The sequence below is a fragment of the Aythya ferina genome, assembly GCF_964211825.1.
Source record: "Aythya ferina genome assembly, chromosome: Z".
Lineage (NCBI taxonomy): Eukaryota > Metazoa > Chordata > Aves > Anseriformes > Anatidae > Aythya > Aythya ferina.
The window spans coordinates 34,573,985-34,594,200 of record NC_140299.1 but is presented as its reverse complement, the minus strand read 5'-3'; the positions used below and the strand labels follow the sequence as shown (position 1 = coordinate 34,594,200).

Genomic DNA, 20,216 nt, shown 5'->3' with positions numbered 1-20,216 from the left:
TCATGGGAACAAGGAATTGCCTTCCCTCCCTGCCTTGAGGTCTGAAACTGGGATTTGCAGAGTGTTAGAGGGGAGGGCCTTTTTCTGTCTTTTTCCTCAGTACCCAGTAAGGCAGACAAGAAAATGTCTGAGAGCTTACAAAATCCAAACAATTTGGTCTTTGAAGAAGGGCATAGTTTCAGATTTGTTTATGGTATGTCACACCAGTGGACAGAAGACTGATTGCACTAACTCATTTCTTTAACATTTCTAGCTTCATTTCAGCTGAAGCACCTGAAAGCCCAGAACATAAACTATGTACAAGCCAGGTACATGCGAATGGAGCCAACGACAGACCACTTTGTACTTTATGTCACCGATGGGCTGCATCGCTCAGCAGAGACCCCGTTTTTTGTGTTGATTAGCCCAACCAATGATGAAGTCCCAGAATTCATAGCAAGAAACATCACTGTAAGGACAGAAGAAAAATGCCTGCCATAGTACTACTTTTTATAGAAAACACCCTTTAATATAAATCAGAACATTGTTCTGACATATATTCCTCTGTATCTTTCCCTTCTCGTGTGCAATTCAGCCTAGTTCAGGAAACACCTTAGTTAAATCCCATGTAAACCTGTAAGACACAGCTTCAATGAGCCTGAAGCTGTGCACAGCTCTGTTTGGTAACTTTAAGTAAAGTAAATGAGGTCTCAAAGAAATAAGTCATTCAGACAGCAGAAGGATCTTTATGCTTCTTCTGGTTACACATGAGTCTTTCAGAATTTTTTTGCAGAGTAGTATTTGCTCCTGGCAAAGCCTCTCTCTGAAGACTGTTTTTAATATAAATAATACATCTGTGACTACTATGCCAGGGAAACATGAGTTTATCTTACTGTAAAGAAAAAAGTGTATGCATGTTTATAGATCTATACATATATATGCATAGACATATGTATAAATGTGTATTCATATACACATTTTTATATTGTGTGTATTTTTATATCATAAACATATATGTATGTATATCATATATACATACACATTTATGTGTTTAAAGGCTTTCTCCTCTCTGCATTCACTAATGCTTAACGTGATCTTTACTTACCTAAGTAAATGTCTTAAAATGATCTTTACTTACCAAAGCTTTTCTATTAATAGGGGCAGATATGAATTCCTTATCTCACCTTTTCATCACTGCAACCACTTACTACTCTATGCCTCTTACACTTGGTTGAAATCAGTAGCTTTGCTCAAGAACTACTGGGAAAGAAGTTGAGGAAACACAGACTCCTAGATTAAAAAGGTCTACTTAGAAAAGTGCGCTAAAATGCTACAGCTTCTTTTTATGTTAAAGATTTTTTTTTTCTTTTATTGTCAGGTTCAAGAGGGTGAGATGAAAGAGCTGGATCTCTCTGTTATCAATGCAGTTGATCTGGATGTGCCTCAAGACCACTTGGTATTTGGGGTTGTGCAGAAGCCCTTGCATGGTTTCCTCATTAATGGAGTTCATGGCCATGATACTCTACATTACAAAGAGTTAATTCACCACCACAGGCATGGCTTGCTTGTTCATGAATTTTCTATGGACCTACTGAAGAATGGTAGGTGCAAAGTTCTTCTGACATTGGTCTTTCATTCCTTTAATAATTCATAGCAGACAAAGTGGCACCATAAGAAACCTTCATCACTTATTTATTCATTTGCCTTAGGTATAATTTCAAGATAATTTTAAAGAATATAAACCAACCTATTTAATACTAATGTTATCTAATGATTTGAGGAACTGCCAATAAACTCACCCTGAGAGGCCTACCTGTCAGAAGAGGTAGTAATCTGACTAGAGAGGCCATCTGCCCTGAAAAGAATAAAGGGAGTATTGAAACATATCAATAAACACATTTCAAAATGTTTGACAGCATCTAGAAGAGAGAGATTCATTTAAAAACATGCTGTCTGATTATGAGAAGTCATATTTAGTCATATATATTTATTATGGGGTTCAACATAGCCATAAATGATAAGGGTATGAAATCAGGCTCTATAGCTTACCATTATCTGTTATTAGCTATTTCCAGCACAGATCTTCTGATTGCCCATGGCCATAGCCATAACCACAAGTCCAGCTTTTCTCTCGGAGACTTTAAAGCTCCCTGAGGATTATTCAAGGTACAGAGAGTACTACCTAATTGTCTCACCCTTTCTGTGGTCTCTGTTAAAATGAATTGGAAGGGGGAGAGGAGAAGAAATGTGTCTTCTTCCAGTCTGACAGAGAGCCATTCGTGAAGTGGGTAACTCCTTCAGGCTGGTCAGACTGGTGTCTTTGAGTCACTACTACATTGTTAAATTAATGAATGGCAGCAGCTCACCAAGGTCACTTTGGATTTATTTGTTCTTTTCCTTTCTCTCTTACTCTTTGTCTCACTTCCCTCCCCTTCCCTCCTCCCCTTCCCCCCCCCCCCCCCATAGGAATGAAGCTGATGTACATGCATGACAATTCTGAAAACCTCACTGACAGCTTTAAAATCCAGCTCTCAGATGGGAAACATAAAGTCCTCAGAACCATTTTTGTAAAGGTCATCCCAGTTAATGATGAGAAACCAGTGCTGAGCAAGTAAGCCACATGTTTCTGTCTCTGGCACAGGGCTGAGATCAGACAAAATGATCCAAAAGTGATCAAAGGAGCTAATCTGTGACTGATAAGGAGAAGATTCCATAATTAGTCAGAGATTAATGTCAACACAGATGTTTCTATGTGGGTCACTATCAGAATGTTTAATAAAAGCATTTTTAGTGAAAGACATGTTGAATGCTGCTCAGTATTCAAAATACATAAAACAGGGTTGTTAGTTGCGTATAGGGAGAATACTGGAAAAGAAAGAGGGAGAACATGCCTGTTTTGTTTTTCACAACCTACTTCAAGATGTTTGTCAGGGAGCCCTGATATTTACACATTTCTGCGGGCCACTGTACTGGTATCCACCCCAGATGCTTTGCTTTACCCTTCCCTGCTGCAGCCGCCTGTCAAACACCCCTCTGAAATCAGCTCTTTCACAAGAGTCCACAAGGTTGACACCTCCTTGACTCACCAGGGATAGTCTTTCAGTTTGATGATTCTCTTCTTTGCAATTAAAAATACTCTATTGCTCAGCCCTAATTCAACTTTTTATGAGGTATACACTAATCTCCTTTACTTTCCAATACTAGAATTCATAAATGAATTAGCCCTGGTCAGAAATTGCCTGGCAGACCTTTTTCAGATAGGCAGCTGACTGTGACTGAGCTGAACCTCCTGGACATTTTAGTAGGGAACTTGTCCCTTGGGATCCCCATTTTTCAACTGATGACCTGCCCCAGAATATTGTCATGGCCTACATCCTCCTGGCTGTCTTCCAGACCCAGGCAGGCAGATGGGGAGCTAGAGGCCTGAAGGCTTTGGGGATATGGCTCCAAACCTCCAAAGTCTGTGTTTCAGAAATGACTTGCAGCATGTTAAGCAGGCTGCCACTAATGCAGGAATTTCTGATCCCTCAGGATATTTAGCTACAGAACAGTATGGATTTGGCCTATCTTCAAACCAGACCTATATTTCCCATTGCAGAGAGTTTTGAATTGTTTTGTTTACCATGTAGAGCCTCCTGCAATACAAATGTTAGTTTTCTAGTGAGGATTATCAAAAACCACCCAACACTAACAAGGGACAAAGTCCATTTCAAGTTAGAATAAAGGATATAGTTTATATATTTACATCAGCTACTGATAAGCACAGATTAAAGGCCATGGCCTTTTTGTTCTTTGCTTATTGAATGTTGGTATGTCTAGTTGGAACTAGATGATCTTTAAGATCCCTTCCAGCTCAAGCCGTTCCATGCTTCTATGTCATTTTCCATCTTTCTCTCTGAAGGAAGGTGATGGAGAGCACTTTTGCCCAGCTGGATCCAGAAAAGGTTGTTTCTTTTGCTGGCAGTACTACATCTTACAAATCACAATTCCTGTAGTGAACAGTAGCATATACTGAGCCATTTCCTTGCAAAACAACTCTATCATTCTATGAACTTAATGCTTCTTACCTGTTACTCTTCCACTGAGATGCAGTTTGCTGCCAGCAGTTAAGCAGTAGTGCTCTAACATGTCCAATTTGGCACAAAGTGGTTTAGCCACCATATGCAGCTGCCACGTCTTTGCTGTGGGGTATGAACTCCCTTATGCCACTGAGATGTTTTGCAAGTGAACATATGACAATACCTGTAAGCTTTTTCTCACCTTTTGATCTAAGAGCATCTTTTCACCCCAAGGAGTTTCAGTTCTCATCTCCATTAGCTATGGTCAACAGACTGAAGAACGGCTGGCAAACAGTGGCTCTAATCTGCAGTGTTTGCCAAAAACTCAATCTGTCACTACTTGGATTGCATGCTGTAGCAAGGAGTGCCGTTGGGGAATATAAGGCCCCCACGCATTCCCCTTGAAAGCTTCTTCTCAGGATCAGATACATGGGTGCTATAAAGACTTAACCAACTAACTGCTACGCAGATAAATGTTTTGGGATTAGAAAGCATTTGGGGAGCATACCTAAATGTGTTTATCTTCACACACTCTTTGTTTGAAATTTCTTTTCCCTGGTCATACAGTCTTTAAGTCAAACAACTGGTCTTTATGTTTGGATAGCCCCAGCATGATTAGTGATATTAGTGAATTATCAAGGTTGCTTGACCTATCACTCACATGACTTGACATGCCTTGCTATATGATGTCATTGTGGTTGCTTCTCATTTTGCCAAGCATGAAATCATACCCATTTCAGTTTAAATAAGGAAACTAGGAAAAAAGCTCATGTGGCTATTGACTGTCAAGGAGCAGGTGACTTTAACCTATTTACCTGCTTCAAACACCCAGAAAGAAATATGCAACAGGGAGCTCAGAGAATAAGACACTTAGTTCTTTGTAGATGGGTGTCTCTTGAAGATAAAGACGAGCAGTGATAGCTAGTTAACTGAAAAAGAGTCTTTTCTCTAATAAACATCAGAGCCAATATTGTTATGGTCCACAGTGGCAGTAACATATAATGCAGCTTTTTTGTTTATGGTGTACTCTTCTGGGGGAAAAAGACAGACTTTGTAAATCTGAAGTTGTCATATTGAGCTGCTTTGTTGTTTTTCACCACTGTTAGGAGAAGCTGGTCTATTCTTCTCCTGTTTTGAGCTGAAATAGGAACCTTGTTCCATTCTGCAGATCTTATTTCTGTCAGCATCTGGGTAATCCATATTCCTGGAAAGGAATTTATGTATTGCATTAGTTTTCTTGCATTAAATAAATGCATAACCTTTAACTTTTGCAGGAAGGATGATATAGAGGTGAACATGGGCGAAACTCGAATAATTTCTAGTGCTGTTCTGTCAGCTGAAGATAAAGATACCCCCAGGGACAGAATTTACTACTTATTTGAAAGACTTCCAGAAAATGGTCAGCTTCAGCTCAAGGTTAGGTTTTATATTTTGACAAGAAGCAGGTATGCGAACAACTATCCCTTCTTAAGATAGAATGTAGCTTCTTTTCCTTTTCTACCAGATCTCTTTCATGTTTTGAAGTAGACTGATGTGGCTAGTTCAATTGTAGAGAGTATTTGAACAAAAAAATGATGCTGTTCCAGAGGCTTTGACACTAAAAGCCATATCCTCAACAGGATGGGAGGGAAGGTGAAAAGCAGGACAGATCATCTGAGGTGACAATGGAGAGAAATGCTGGGATGGACAATCAGTGGGGTGAAACTAAGTGAAAAAAGGAAGGAAAAAAGTTCTAGACCAACAAAGGTGGCTAGTAAGCCATTACTTTAGTTACTTTAGGGTTTAGAAGGAATGGTGGGAGACGTTTCTGAAAGACTAATTAATGAGTTAGAAGAAAAGCATGGGGAGAAGAAAGACAAAAAAAAAAAAAAAAAAAAAAAGAAAAGGATATAGCAAAAGGGGAGTTAGAAAATAAGATTAGAAATGGAATGAAAGATGATTATCTACTAACCAAAGGTAAGATATTAGAACAAAAAAAAAAAAAGAGAGAAAAAAATGCCTCTTTTTTATTGCACACACATATAATAGAAAGAAAAAAATAAATTTTAAAAACTTGTGAGCCCCAAAGTATTTTATCGTGGCTTTCTGAAAGAATCTGGGACCATGTGAGGCTTGTGAATTCAAAGGGATCTACACACTGGGACAAGAGAGAGTTACTGACAAGTCTGACAGTTTAGAATATAGAGGGTACCAGAGCGTACTTGAACCTTCTGTGCTTGATATCTTTTGCTCTGAAGCCAGTGCTACTATAACTACATGCTAAATTTCAAATACACAGAGAGTCTAGCTTAGGCTACCATATCATCTTCTGAAAAGCAGGAAATTGTATTGGACACTGCATTTTTCCATTAGACGGCTAGAACTTTCTAAGTTTCTATGCTTCTCTAGAGTTCTCCATAGATTCATTTGTGTTATCCTTTCAGGTATCGTTTGGGACAGAATTATAAGCAGCTTTGTCAGATTAAGAAATAGAAAACACAAGCTGAGTCAGGAACTCTTTAATTTTCATCTTATTGGGGTCTCACTGAGAAGTGTACAGAAACGTGTTTCCCAGAGTAAAAGTCACTAAATTCCATTTACCTGCATTTATTTATGATAGCTCTATTTTCTCCAGGCTTACAGATGCCTGGGAAAAACTGCATCTAAATCCCACCCTTCAAAACCTACGAAACATATATGAAGAAAGTCTAAAGCTTAGAAAGGAAGCCAGGTAGCTGCCACTTTCAGTTCTCACAACCACAAATAAACAGAATTAACTGTGGAGGATACACAGGAGATTGCATCTATTTACTGAGGGATGTTTCTTCTTTCTAGGTAGGCAAAGACTGGGTGACTCTCCAAACCAGAATGAAGTGTACTCAGGAAGAACTGGATATGAACCTTGTAAGATACGTCCATACAGGAACTCTAGGGTCCAAGAACCAAGACTGGTTCACATTTTATCTGTGGGATGGGTACAACAGATCCCCAGCTATAGACTTCTACATAAATATCAAGGACATGGAAAAGGGTAAAGATCTGCCTGATGATGTTTTACAGTGCTTGTTTTTGAAACAAAGATGATCTGAGGGCTCGTCCTGATACTTTCCTGAGCACTATGTAGGCCCTTGGCAAGTCTCCCTGCAGCCCCCAAAGTCTCTCTGCTCAAATTTCACGCTGATCAGAGCCCTGATGCTCCTGGTGCTGGAGAAGGCATCATGAGATTTGAAAAGCCTCTGCCTAAGGCAGTGCACTCCACCTTGCCTCCAAGGAATCCTAGCTACTTTTCAAACATAATTGACAGTATCTTTCTGAAACTATCTTTATGTGAGTAAATCACAGCATAGAAAAAAAAAATAAAAAATGACAAGAATGTAATAAGAAAAGAAAAATGTTGCTCAAAGACAACCCTTCCTCCCAGGTTTGTGCTGTTGTCTTACAATCTCTCTTACTTCACTGGATAGCTATTAAAGCCCTAAATTAGATCAGGCTATCCCAACACCATGTTAGTTTAGGAATGGGTATTGAGACAAACATCAAGAGAGGTTCTGTTCTTTCCACAGTTGGTGGTTTTCAGGCCCTGATGGGATCAAGCTCTGAGAACACTGGATATTGTTAGTACCATGGCTGACCCTACTTTGAGCAGAAGGGTCCTGAAGTCCCTTCCCACGTGAATTTCCCTATAGCTAAATGATGCACGAGAGATCAATTTTCACTTCAGTATGACTATTTTTGTGTTGTTTTGCCTATCCTGCAGGAGACATTGCTGTTTTCATAAAACCTCTCAAAGTACCTAAAGGGGATCGGGGTTACATTACAAACAACGTCCTGCTTGCACTGGATGGTACTGACAAGCCAGAGGAGCTGCTGTATGTGATAACTTCCCCACCCCAGTATGGACAAATAGAGTATGTCAGCCACCCTGGAATCCCCATTACAAGCTTCAGTCAAATGGACGTAGCAAGACAAATAGTCTGTTACGTTCACAACACTAAGGCAGCTGTTCCAGAAGATACACTGAGGTAAGGCATGCAAAACCTCATCTGAACAATTTTCCCCTTGTATTTCTTGCATATCCACTACGAAAAGAAAAAAATAAATAAAAGAAAGAGGAAGCTCTATGGGAATATTCAATATTTATATAGCTAGTTGTGACTGCCTTAGTAATAACTGTATTTTCTAATTGATGCTTAAATAGTAGCCAGAGGCACATGCAATTAATGATACTGGCTTAAATATTATCATAGCACCCAAGCTTACACAGATGTTAAGATTTAAGTGGGGGAGATGGACCAAGAGTATCCTCTGTGTAAATTTCCTTTGGTTTCTTGCTGTGGACGGATGTGATAAAACAGCTTCATCCAGCTATTAGCCAACTGCTTGCTTTTCCATTCGTGTTTATTATGTCTATTCTCTTGTAGGCTTTTTGAATGCATAAATTGTTCTTCAACACACTGGAAACAATTAATCAATTCTGACTAGCTTCGAATGGCTCATAAAATCATGTAGAAACTGGATTATTTTTTTTTTTTGGAGCAAACCTGGCTACTTATAGGTGCAATTCAGCAGTCTAGTGATATTTAAATTTGCTTCACATTATTCTGAACCTTTCCCTTATACCAGCTTAGACTAGGCTCAATCCTAAAGTGAATATTTCCTTATTTTATTAAATAAACTTCCCTTGTTTAGTGAATGGAATGATGCAATGAGTTATCCTCAGGTAAAAACAGGGGATATGTATTGTCTCAAGGGAAGTTTTGTAAAAGAGAGAAAATTCAGAAAGAAATAGTTCAGAAGTAAATAAAATGTTTCTAAGGAAAGAATGATAACTTCTTGTTAGCATTGTTTTTTTGTTTTTTGTTTTTTGTTTTGTTTTATTTATTTATTTATTTTAATTTTTTCCTAAAAAGAGACTTTTATGGAAAAAGAAGTTCCTTTAAAATTCAGATTTTCCCCAGGAAAAGTCAATTATTTTTCATTTGTGACTATGAGAAATGGAGTGTGTCACTCCTAATGGTTGCAGTTCAGAGGTATTCACACTCACAAGAATAGAATCCTTACTGCATTTTCCATGATACATGATGAAGCTACAAGGACATGTTTCATCAACCATTTTAAGAGCTTTTTTGGAGGGAAGCCAAGGAAGTGGGGTGTGGAAACATCAAATAAACCTCCCTATGACACTGCTCCAGTGGGGCAGCTCCAGTGACGTTATCTATAGTTAAGCCAAATGTAATTTTGAGACATTCCTCAGTAGAAACACTTAAAACTATCCCTTCCACTGAATTCAGTGCAACAGAAATTCAGATTTTCAGATGCCTATAGTTATGAGACTTGTCTGGTCCACTTGTCATAAAAGGAAAAGTGAATGAATATTCTTTGGCTACATGGAAGCTTAGTGATACAGTTGTAAAACACTATGACCAAAACTAAAATTATCTCAGGCAAGAAAACCTGCAGTTGTGCCAACTCTAAAATAGGTAGTGGAATAGGTAGTGTATGAGTGGCTTGCATCAGTATGACTTGTACCAGACTAATGACAACAGATGAAATAATTCTAGGGCAAATGTGCATATATATGGTCAATGTCCTCTGTTTAGGACAACTGCTGAAAAACAAATTAGAAAATCAGCTTTAATAAAAGTAAGGTTGTGATGTTTTAATAAATATTGATATTTGATAAATATTTTAATCACAATAATTGATGTTCCTTGAAGTTAGCTTTTGGCAAAGAATTTGGTTTTGTATAGGCACATAATTTTTGTGGCAGAATATTATTATTATTTAAACTAGGAATGGTTATGTTAATTATATGGGTAATTATGGAGGGTGGGTGGGTAGGAGTTTGGGAAATGAAAAGATCAGATTTTTACCTTCCACTGAAATACTTTCTTTGGTCATAAATTTGCCTGTATTGTTTGGTGCTGCTGGCCTGGAAGAAAGATTTGGCAGTGCTTGTTTGGACAGATGACTTCAAGTGATTAGCAACCTGACATCAGATGCTGGCAGCAGGATGCTAAAAGAACATGCTAATGTCCTCCATTTTGACACGCTGGCTCAATTTTGTAATGAGCTGGCACTATTTATGATTCCATTTTTATCTTTTAAATGCCATGACAGATGGTAGGTCCTACAGCCAACTCTATTGCCATCGAACTGCAGAAAGCATGAAATGTTGGTAATGGTGAAATCAAACCATGCAACATGTCCTCCTAACTGTGCTTGGGAGTTTTACCCTAAATTTCATCAGAGTGAGGAGAATATTGGCTGTTCTCCATTCCCTGGGGAAAGATGAAGCAGCCATAAACCAGAAATAAAAAAACAAAGTCTCCCCAAGTACAGAAAAAAAAAAGGACTTCTTGGACACAGACAGCTTCATCACCTGTAAAATCAATTGGAATACAACATTTACATTGTAATGTTCAATCTGATGTATAATCAAGAAGTATGCTCCAGTCTGGTATTCTGTAGAAGATTCCGGATGAATCTTCACTTTCACAAACTGAATTACCCTCTTTAAGTCTTTCACTTGCATATGGTTTCAGATATTATCCAAATGATTGTATAGCCATCAAAGAAATCAGACAAAACTCACTTCAGCTGCAATCTCCCAGATTTTTTGAGATACAGATAAGGTCTTCACTGAATATATTTTGCCCTTTTTTTTTTTTTTTTTTTTTCCCTTTAGCATACTATTAATCATCATTATTCTAATTCTGTATTTGATTTTAGCTAGATTACTAATAGCACAACGCTTTTACCATTGGCACAATAGCATTAGGTCAGTGCAGACAGATGTCTCTAGGTTCCCAGCTGGGAAAACCATCCTCAGTAAACATATTTCTAACTGCTATATTGTCCCTGCTCTGCCTATGCTCATTCCCATCTGCTTCATGGCATTTTGCCTGCTTACAAGTTGATCAAGCCCTAATCATCCAGCATTGGTGAAGTCAGTGAGGAGTTTTAGATGGACAGCCTGTGTGACACAGGAAGGTACATCATGACGTACTGAAGGTCAAATATTCCAAGCACACAACAGCAGACCAGGTTCTGACACTGTGATTCTTTTAATACTCCTCTGAAGTCTGTAGGCAAGAAAGCAAGAAGAGGGGAAAAATCTAAACCTCAACCAGTCCTCATTCCACTTATATATGGTAGAAGATAGATGGTATATATATATATGGTATAGATGGAAAGCAGCCAGCTAGGTTGGCCCACATATTTTCTTTGGCATGCAGTGATGTCCCTCACAAGATCAACAGTCTAAATGGTGCTGTATGTGTCCTCAAAGGATTGTGCAAAAAACCAAACCAAACCAAAACAAACTAACTAACTAACTAACAAAAACAAAAACAAAAACAAAAACAAAAACAAAAACAAAAACAGGTAATGTGAACAGCATTTCTTTGCAAGGCAGCCTTGGTCCAAACAAGGCCTTTTGGTACTCTGTTCTCACTCAGACAGAACAAACTTGCATGAAAACCAATCTCCAAGAAGCTTTAGTAAGTACTACGTGCCACAACCAGAGAAAGCTCTGTAGAGAGAAAGGTAAGTCTCATTTATTTTATGATGATGTGACATTAAGATTGATGAGATGCTTCCAAGACAATTTTCATTTTTTCTATACTATCAATGGGTTTTGTTACGGGCATGACAATGTGCAATGTTACTGCTTTCAGACAAAAATATTTAAGTAGTAATATTGGCAGTGAAACCTAGAATGAATGTTGAAGGTTAAAAGACTGATTGTCTCAGTCTTTATCTGCCAAAAAAAATTGATAAATAAATGTCTGCAGAGCATGCTGTCACTTATACTGAAAAGACCATACCCAGCTGGTAGACTTCCAACAGATTTTCTCTCCATACATGGGTATCTTTATCTTTTTCAAGTTCAGGAAAGGAAAAATAACTATAAAGCATAATCATGTCTTTAGTATATCTGAAGAGCTATTACAGCTTGGGAGAGAAGTATAAGAAACTATGCTGCTATTAATAGAAATTCCCAACATAGAGTAATAATCCTGCAGATGTGACTCTTTGATAAAAATCTGGTACGGACATCTATATTTTTTTAAATTACCCTAGCAACTTGTACAGTTCTGCCCAATATATTCATCAGATTCTTAATATTTCAGTGAAATTGCACTAGTCTTTTGTAAAGAAACATAATTCAGTTCCTCTGAATATACAGAAATGTATAGTTACAGCTAGTGCCCAATCTAGGCTATAAAGCAAGATGAGGAGGGATCTCTACATTTCTTTTCCCACTTTGTCTTCTTTAGGTAGTTTGGGGACTACTAGATATAACAGGTTTGCAGCAGTGAACAGAACAAAACCATTGTCCAGGCAGACCATGTACTTTACACACCTCTTTCTGCAATTTGTAGGCAAAGCCAGCATATTCACTTTACCACTGGCAGGTAACCAGGTGAAGATATAGTTAAAGATACATCTGTATCTGTACCATCCCTTCATTTTAGATATGCTCCATCTGTACCTGAGCTAGAAGATCAGATCAACTCTGTTAGGACTGCTGAGACTGACAGGTGTATTCTCAAAGCCATTCCTTTGGCATTTTGTCATATTCCTGCAGAGACAATATACCTGGCTATATTATTTCATGTTTTTAAGTTATACATAGGCCCCACTGTCTGGGTTTGATCTCAAATCAGCTCCAGTCTTCATGTGTTTTGCAGTATCACCACAGGCAAGTCCTGTAGTAAAGGTGTGTATTATCATTTCATTTCAGTAGATGGTGAATCAAGACACATGTTGAAGACTACCTTGCCTCTTTTTGCCAGATTCGTCATCAGCAATGGATTGAGGACTAAGCATGGGACATTCATGATCTCCTTGGAGGCAGTCGACCAAGCTTTGCCGACACTATCTAGGAACACAGGGTTAAGATTAGTGGAAGGTGCTATGGTACTCCTTTCCCCTGATGTCCTGCAGCTTTTAGATCCAGACACAGCTAATGAAGACCTTACCTTCCTCTTGGCTCAGCTCCCCCAATATGGTCATCTCTATTATCGAGGGGTTGTGCTGCTACAGTACAATTTCACTCAGAAAGATGTGGACAACATGGATGTTGCATACAAGCACCGAGGTGGGGATTCCCAGATTGACAGATTTACATTTGTTGCAACAGATAGGACTAATCAAGGCTTCATCGTGAATGGGAGGGTGCAGATCGAGCCAGTGGCATTCACCATTCAGGCAAGTGTGACCACAGGCCTACTTAAAAGAGATATATAGCATGATAAGATGGGAAATGCACTGATTTTGACTAAGCTTAGAATTGCTACTTGCTGCAGCCTATTATTTAACAGAGATATTTATAAGCTAAAAGGCTTGCTTTCCATGTTCTAAGTAATTACCACAATACATTACTCAGAGAAATATATATACATATCTATATAGATAGATAGATAGATATAGGAAAGAGATACACAGAACCTGTGTTGCTCTCCCAAGCATGTGCTGTATCTCACTGCATGAAACAAGCAATTGTGCAAACAGAGCCTGGAAACCTCACATGGAAAATAGTACTTAACTGGTAGTCAGATTTCTTCTGGAGCAGACAGCTAATCAAGATGATAGTTGCTCTCCTAAGCAGGCTATTGTGCTTGTAGCAAAAGAAGAATGGATAAAGAATATCCTGATACTGTAAAATAAATATACATTTATCTAACTTTGATTTAGGTGGATCATACGGACAAAATGGCACCAAAAATTATTCACCTCCACTGCTGTTCTGATGTGGAACTGCTGAAGAATGGCAATTATGGGATCTATATTACTGCCAGGTCCCTGAAGGCATCTGATCACAATACAGAAGATGACAAAATAATTTTTAAGATTTTACGAGGTCCTCATTATGGCTACCTGGAAAATGTAACATCGGGTACTGTATTCTGTAATCTCTATCTCCGTCTTTTGGGACATAATCAGACCAGATTTCAAAACCTATTCTCTTAATAGTTGCTTGGCAGAGGAAAGCAAAAATTTTTAGCAAACTTTGGGTAAAGTTTGATTGTAGTAGCAAAGCTTTTGCACCAAGACCTGAATGTCATGTTCATCATTAATCCTTACAAAGTTTGAGAAGATTGTTAGTAGTTGCAGTTCAGAAACTGCTTTTAGGAAAGGAAGCTTGAAAGATTGGTATAGGAGGTAGCAAACTAGAATAAAGCATATGTACTCTGAACTTTATGACAAGGAGAGTAATAATGAATATCGAACTAGCTCACTTGATCAACATGTTACACAGGAGCTAATTGACTGGGGCTTATAATAAACTGGGATAATAAACTGTTGCTGTGTAGTTATAAAAACAGCTTTCTGGAATTTCAAAGTTTTCTAAGTGTTTAACAAGGATAAATATTGAAAACAGTCTGTATGAGCTACATGGTTCATATAGACTTAAAAGACTTCTAACTTACCTTGACTTTTCGTTTCTTTCCCAGGTGGATTTATCCATGAAGGGTTTAGCCAAAAGGATGTAAATAGCAAGATTATTCTTTATGTCATCAATCCATTGTGGGAGATGAATTCAGACAACTTGGAGTTTCAGGTCACAGATCCCAGTGGAAATTCAGCAGTTCCCCAAATGTAAGTTTGATTGTTGGTTTTGAGCGCTGCAATGCACTGTGCACATCATCTCTCAGGGCTCTGGGGTGGCTAAGGTCAAATGAATCAGTGCTGGCCTGGAAGCTGAGCACAACTGAATGTAGCTATGGTTTCAAAGACTCAAACCACCATTTCTTTTGCTAAAAAATAGAAAAGTTTTCTTCCCCTTGGGGTAGCAAAATACAAAGGGTTAGTTTCAAGTCAGATTGGGGCACACTTTGTGCCACAGGCCTAAGATCACGACGGTGGAGATGCTCTTCAGCTGTAAAAGCTAAGGGAGTCATAATTTTTCAAAAGAGAAATGAAAGAAGGTGGAGGGCACACATCATTCTCTTTGTCATGTAATTCTACAGTTTCAACTAGGCATATTATCCAATCTTCCTTTTGACATATGATAAACCTTTTGTACAAAAATTGCACACTGGGTTATCATCTGAACTGTACTTTGAAGATAAAGGCTGAAAGTGGGAGTAACTCTTCCAAAGGGGACAATGTTTTTCTTATTTCTGCAAATAGGACTGAATGTTCAATTTATTTAATCTGAAGTAACTGAGAAAAATAACTGACACTATTTCCCTGTGCTGAACTGGTTCCCACAAACCAGGAATCACAAAGGAAACTTCTCTGGAGAGGAAAAAGGGGAAGGAGCAGACAGATGGCTTCAGGCTCCAGGTCCCTCTGCAAAGCACTTGAAAGACAGAGAGGATTGAGGCTGAGCAGAGCTGGAGCCAGTGTTTCCGCAGTTACACACTAAGCCAAAAGATGTCCCTATATCCAAACACATCTGAACATAGTTAACCTGAGCGCTTCTCAGCTGCCCTGTGCTTGCTCAGAGATGTTCTGATATTAAACACAATATTAATATGCAGTCACTCTTCATGGGAAAGCATGGGAACTTGCATATAAATAGCAAGGCATAATATAGTTTTTAGGAAAAGCGAAAAGAGTAAACATTATTCCTATGGGAAAAAGGAATTTCAGAGAAGTAGAAAATATTTTATAGCTGCACTGGACCCCAGAACAAAGAGGAATTTGTCTTTTAAGGAAAAAATAATGTTTTCATTATGTTATTTATAAGCTTGTGACTTTTTTTTTTTTTTTTTTTAATAGTTCATCACTTAATTGTCAATGGGTCAAAAGAAAAGTTGATGTGTATATTGATACTATCAAAATTGAATCCCACCTTTTGTCTGACTGCTGCACCATATCAGGATCATTAATACTCTTAAGAAAAAAAGAAAGAAAATCAGTTTCTAAGTAGGTTGTCTACTTTTGGGTATCAGCAGATATTAGGAGGACAGGAAGAAACTTCCACTAGTGTTAGAGCTATTCAACCCCAAAAGTTCTAGAAGTTTGTTTTGGAAAAGTTGAGGTTGATTTGTAAGTAGTGAAGCTCATTTTCCTTCATTCTGCTCTGTCTCATTCATCTCTGACTCTCACTAATTTTTATTACAGCTTTTCAAAAGGTGAGATCTTTATTGGTTACCCTGTGCAGCATGGGATTCTCTAAGGTTCAGTCACATTCCCTATAGGCCATTCTAAAATTGATTATATGAGAAGTTTGGATTCAGCTACTTCTATGGCTGAGGAGAAAAGCACACAGAGTATGAAATGAAGGGTTGTGGGGTGAACACACATATAGAAGCAGTGAAGTCCTGGAGTGTGCCCATACACTAGAGGAGGTGAGTTGGAGGAGAAATGAAGTGGGAGGAAAGGAGGGTGTTGCAGAGTAAATACTGTGGAGTGACAATAAAAACAAATCACAGGGATGGTGGGAACCACAACAGCCTGTATTGCTTGGCCTGTCTGATGTTATGGACAAACCATGCTCTTTCCAAACCCACTGCAGAACCTCTCTGGTTCTGAAAAAAAAAAAAAAAAAAGAAAAAAAAAAAAAGTTTAAGCTTGGCTTGAGTCAGACAAGGTCTCAACTGGAAGATTTATTAACTGCTTCTCACTTTGTAATCAGCCAAATCACACACAAATGTTTTTGTTTTGACTTGGAAGGAAAGACTGAGTATGTGTATTGCCTAGACTAACAGTCGAGAGAGAGAAGCGCCACCTTACTGACCCTGCAGACAGCAGGGGGTGGGGGCAGCAGGGAAAGGTGGCTTTGTTCTATGCAGGCTTTCCTTCCTCTGCCTACAGGCTGGAGCTGCAGTGGTCTCGGATTGAAATGCAGCAGACCGAGTATGAGGTGTGTGAGAATGTGGGGATGCTGTCCCTGAAAATCACCAGGGCAGGACACTCTGCCGACTCTGCCTTCATCGCAGTGAAGGTAAAGCTAAAACCAAAAGTTTTAACTGGAAACTAATAATAAGTAGTGGAGTCTGTTAATTTCTTCCTTGGACTGGCATTGAATGACAGCTGCATATCACAACATTTATTCTTTAGGCCTTCATCTTGTTTTTCAGTGTATGCACACATTCACCTAAGCATGTCTTGCTGGGATCCTGTGGGGAAACGCTGTACCTTCAGCACACAGCACAGCACACTGGTTTGGTGAAACAGGTTGCAGCATGCCATGTACTGCTTTGTTTCTTTGCAGGTCAATGAAATATCTGCTGTGCTGGGAAAGGACTTCACAGTGACACCCTCCAAACTTGTTCAGTTTGATCCAGGTACAAACAAGTGCACTGACTAATTTTAAAACAAATTCACTGATTTTGAAGGTGTAAAGTCTCATTTTGGTGAGTGCAATGTGTTATGTTTTCATAGCTAGAGGAGCAACATATGATTAAAGATACTTGGGTTCATTTTCCAGAAGTGCTGTGGGCTTCATTATTGTCATGTTTTGGGTGTCTCTGGGGAAAAAATACTCTGGGACTGAGTTTCACAATTTACCATTCAGAGATTCAGCTTCACCCAAAAAAAGAAAAGAAAGGAAAAAAGGGAAGGGAAGGGAAGGGAAGGGAAGGGAAGGGAAGGGAAGGGAAGGGAAGGGAAGGGAAGGGAAGGGAAGGGAAGGGAAGGGAAGGGAAGGGAAGGGAAGGGAAGGGAAGGGAAGGGAAGGGAAGGGAAGGGAAGGGAAGGGAAGGGAAGGGAAGGGAAGGGAAGGGAAGGGAAGGGAAGGGAAGGGAAGGGAAAAGAAAGTTTTTGCGCATATAAATAAATTATCTAGGTATGAAAACCCATATGCTATCACAATCAGTCCGTTTGCATATGCTAGCCTTTCGGAGATTTTTGGAATGCATTCTGTAGGCATAGACTAGGATTTATTAGGGTTTAGAAAATGGAGTCCACAGAGGGCCCCTTGGGTGTGCCCTGCAATGATAGTGGAGGTTATGCCACTGCTGACAGGAGTAAGATTTCAATGGCAGAAAGTCACTGTGGCTATAGAGGAGAAAAAATATAGAATGGGTAAAAGGCTGAAATAAATAGCACATATTTGATGGTAAAAATTAGTCCAAGTGCTTATCTTCATTTGGAAAACAGATACTGGGAATACAGCAAGTCAGTTCCAGCCTGGAGATTTTTACTTTAGCACCTCAGCTTTTATGTTAATTAAAAAAGAGCATCACATCCTTTGGAGATTATGTAGCACTGTATTCCATAGATGAAATCATAAATGTACCTCAGCAGACAACAATTTAAAAAAAAAAGGGGTGGGGAGGGGGGAAGGTGGAACTCTGCCCTAATTTTCAATACTCTGAAGCACACATGAAATCTCTGAAACCAGTGAGCCACTCCTTAATGCCCTATATTTAGTATTAGATTTCGTTTTTTTCATGCTAAATTAGAAGATGGAAGAAAGATTAGAGATCAGTGTGAAAAAATCTTTCACACTGTGCTTACACATCACTCCAGCTCTCCTTCCTGTAATGTATTGTGCAATCAAACTTACCCAACTTTGGATGAAAATGGCTAGAAATCATTGCAAAGAGATTTTCTGTGTAAGTCCCCTTACTGAATTTTCCTTTTCTGCTGGTAGCAGCAGATTCTCCAAGCATGGTGCTTCCTGATTATGATGGTGAGTCACATGAAAGTTGACGGTGAACGTGGACAGGAGAGGTGCACACTGTTCCCCTTTTCTGGCCAGCTTCTCTTTCAAATAGATGAGCTCCCTCACACGGTCTTTCTGGGTGGCTGTCTCTCAGTCTTTTGCTTAGGTTTACCTGGAAGGACCTTCTAGAATGGTACATCAAGGGCATCAATTTCTCAGTTCTCAATTCAAGAGGTTTGATATTTTTTCATTAGTTGTATTTATTAATCATAAGTCTGACAGGTTTGTTTTAAAAACAAACTTCAACCATGCCAGTTGATGGAACCACTTGACACATTAGATTTATATCAATAAATTCTAAATGAAAGTTAGGACAAAGGCAGCCCTATTGAAGCTTATGGATCCGTAGGTACTAACTGAGCTGCTCTCGGCCAAAGGATACAAACTGGGAAGAAGCAACTTGGAAGCAACGGAAGGTGTCATAAGGTTGTAGAGATTCTATTTTTCCATGCTGCCCTTGTGTCTTTGATACTAATTCTGGACCTTAGCATTGAATTTGTAATGCAGAAACAGTTCCTGAAAAATTTATATTACAACAATGTGTACACAGATTGGCTTCTGCCATAATACCTCTGACCTTTCACAGACAAATTCTGAAGATTTTTGGCTAATAACTAGTCTAGTCCTTTGTCTTGGAATAATCTTTTCTCATTTTCACTAATGCAAGCCTGATATTAATTTAGAATTTAATTTAAGCAACTAAGCCAAATTTTGTAACCAGGTGTATGTTGTGCCTTCTGAAAGGTTGTACTTGGTGTCCTCTTTGGATGTACTCTTTGATCCATTTGCAGGTATTTTGAATAGCTGTTCCATCTCCAAGTTTTCAGCATAAAAAGCATATGCTACATTTCCTCCTGAAAATCCCAATGGAAGTCCCAAATTTATGTATTGTATTGCCATTTGCAGTGTCTAAAGCAGCTTTTTGTTACAGTGTATGCACTTGAAATGAATCATCTTTGTTCAAGAGCAAATTCGAACCTAAAGTTATCTGGGAGAACAGCAGGAGTCCAGTCAGTTGGTGGGAGTACAATAACATACATAAACTACTCCATTCTAGCTACAGACATGTTAATTAATATATTTCTTTGACACTCCAATTGATTGAAATAGCAATTAAAGAGTAATTAAAATGTTTATTTCTGTTAGGAATGTCAACCAAGATGTGGAATATTGCAATTACCCATGATGGATTAGAGGAAGATGATGAAGTCTTTGAAGTAGTTTTGAACTCCCCTGTGAATGCTGTTCTTGGCACCAGGACAAAAGCTGTAGTGAAAATTTTGGACTCAAAAGGAGGTATTCTCTTTTGATCTTCATCTTTAAACTGTGGGACAATCTTGGCTAGGTAGCTACTTATTGCCAACCACAAGTTGTTCCTAACACTTACCTTCACATCAAAATGCTTACTTTCTTTTCAGAGAAAACAGGCTTGACAGTTGCAGACCATTTATTCTCTCACACAATCATATTCATCCTCTTAGGAAACACAGCATGGAGAAAGCAACAAGTACAAAATGAGAAGAGTGGGGGGAAACAAACCACTTTTCATAACAACATGAGTTCAGTTCTTA

General features: G+C 38.7%; 1 protein-coding gene across 7 annotated transcripts in view; it reads left to right on the top strand.

The window, feature by feature from the left end:
- FREM1 (FRAS1 related extracellular matrix 1) overlaps positions 1–20,216 on the top strand; it is a 71,200-nt gene that overhangs the window by 37,636 nt on the left and 13,348 nt on the right. For 6 of the 7 annotated variants that reach the window (XR_014687340.1, XM_084504740.1, XM_084504739.1 and 3 more), the window contains 12 exons: positions 254–450; positions 1,358–1,580; positions 2,446–2,590; positions 5,312–5,453; positions 6,852–7,047; positions 7,774–8,038; positions 12,818–13,232; positions 13,719–13,920; positions 14,480–14,624; positions 16,791–16,920; positions 17,191–17,263; positions 19,792–19,941. Coding sequence is in view for 6 of the 7 variants with exons in the window: in XM_084504740.1 (XP_084360866.1) it covers positions 254–450; positions 1,358–1,580; positions 2,446–2,590; positions 5,312–5,453; positions 6,852–7,047; positions 7,774–8,038; positions 12,818–13,232; positions 13,719–13,920; positions 14,480–14,624; positions 16,791–16,920; positions 17,191–17,263; positions 19,792–19,941 (2,283 nt within the window). In the remaining variant the exon portion in view is untranslated. Of the gene's footprint in view, positions 1–253; positions 451–1,357; positions 1,581–2,445; positions 2,591–5,311; positions 5,454–6,851; positions 7,048–7,773; positions 8,039–12,817; positions 13,233–13,718; positions 13,921–14,479; positions 14,625–16,097; positions 16,323–16,790; positions 16,921–17,190; positions 17,264–19,791; positions 19,942–20,216 lie in introns of those variants that run through there. The other variant, XM_084504743.1, reaches the window with a different exon arrangement.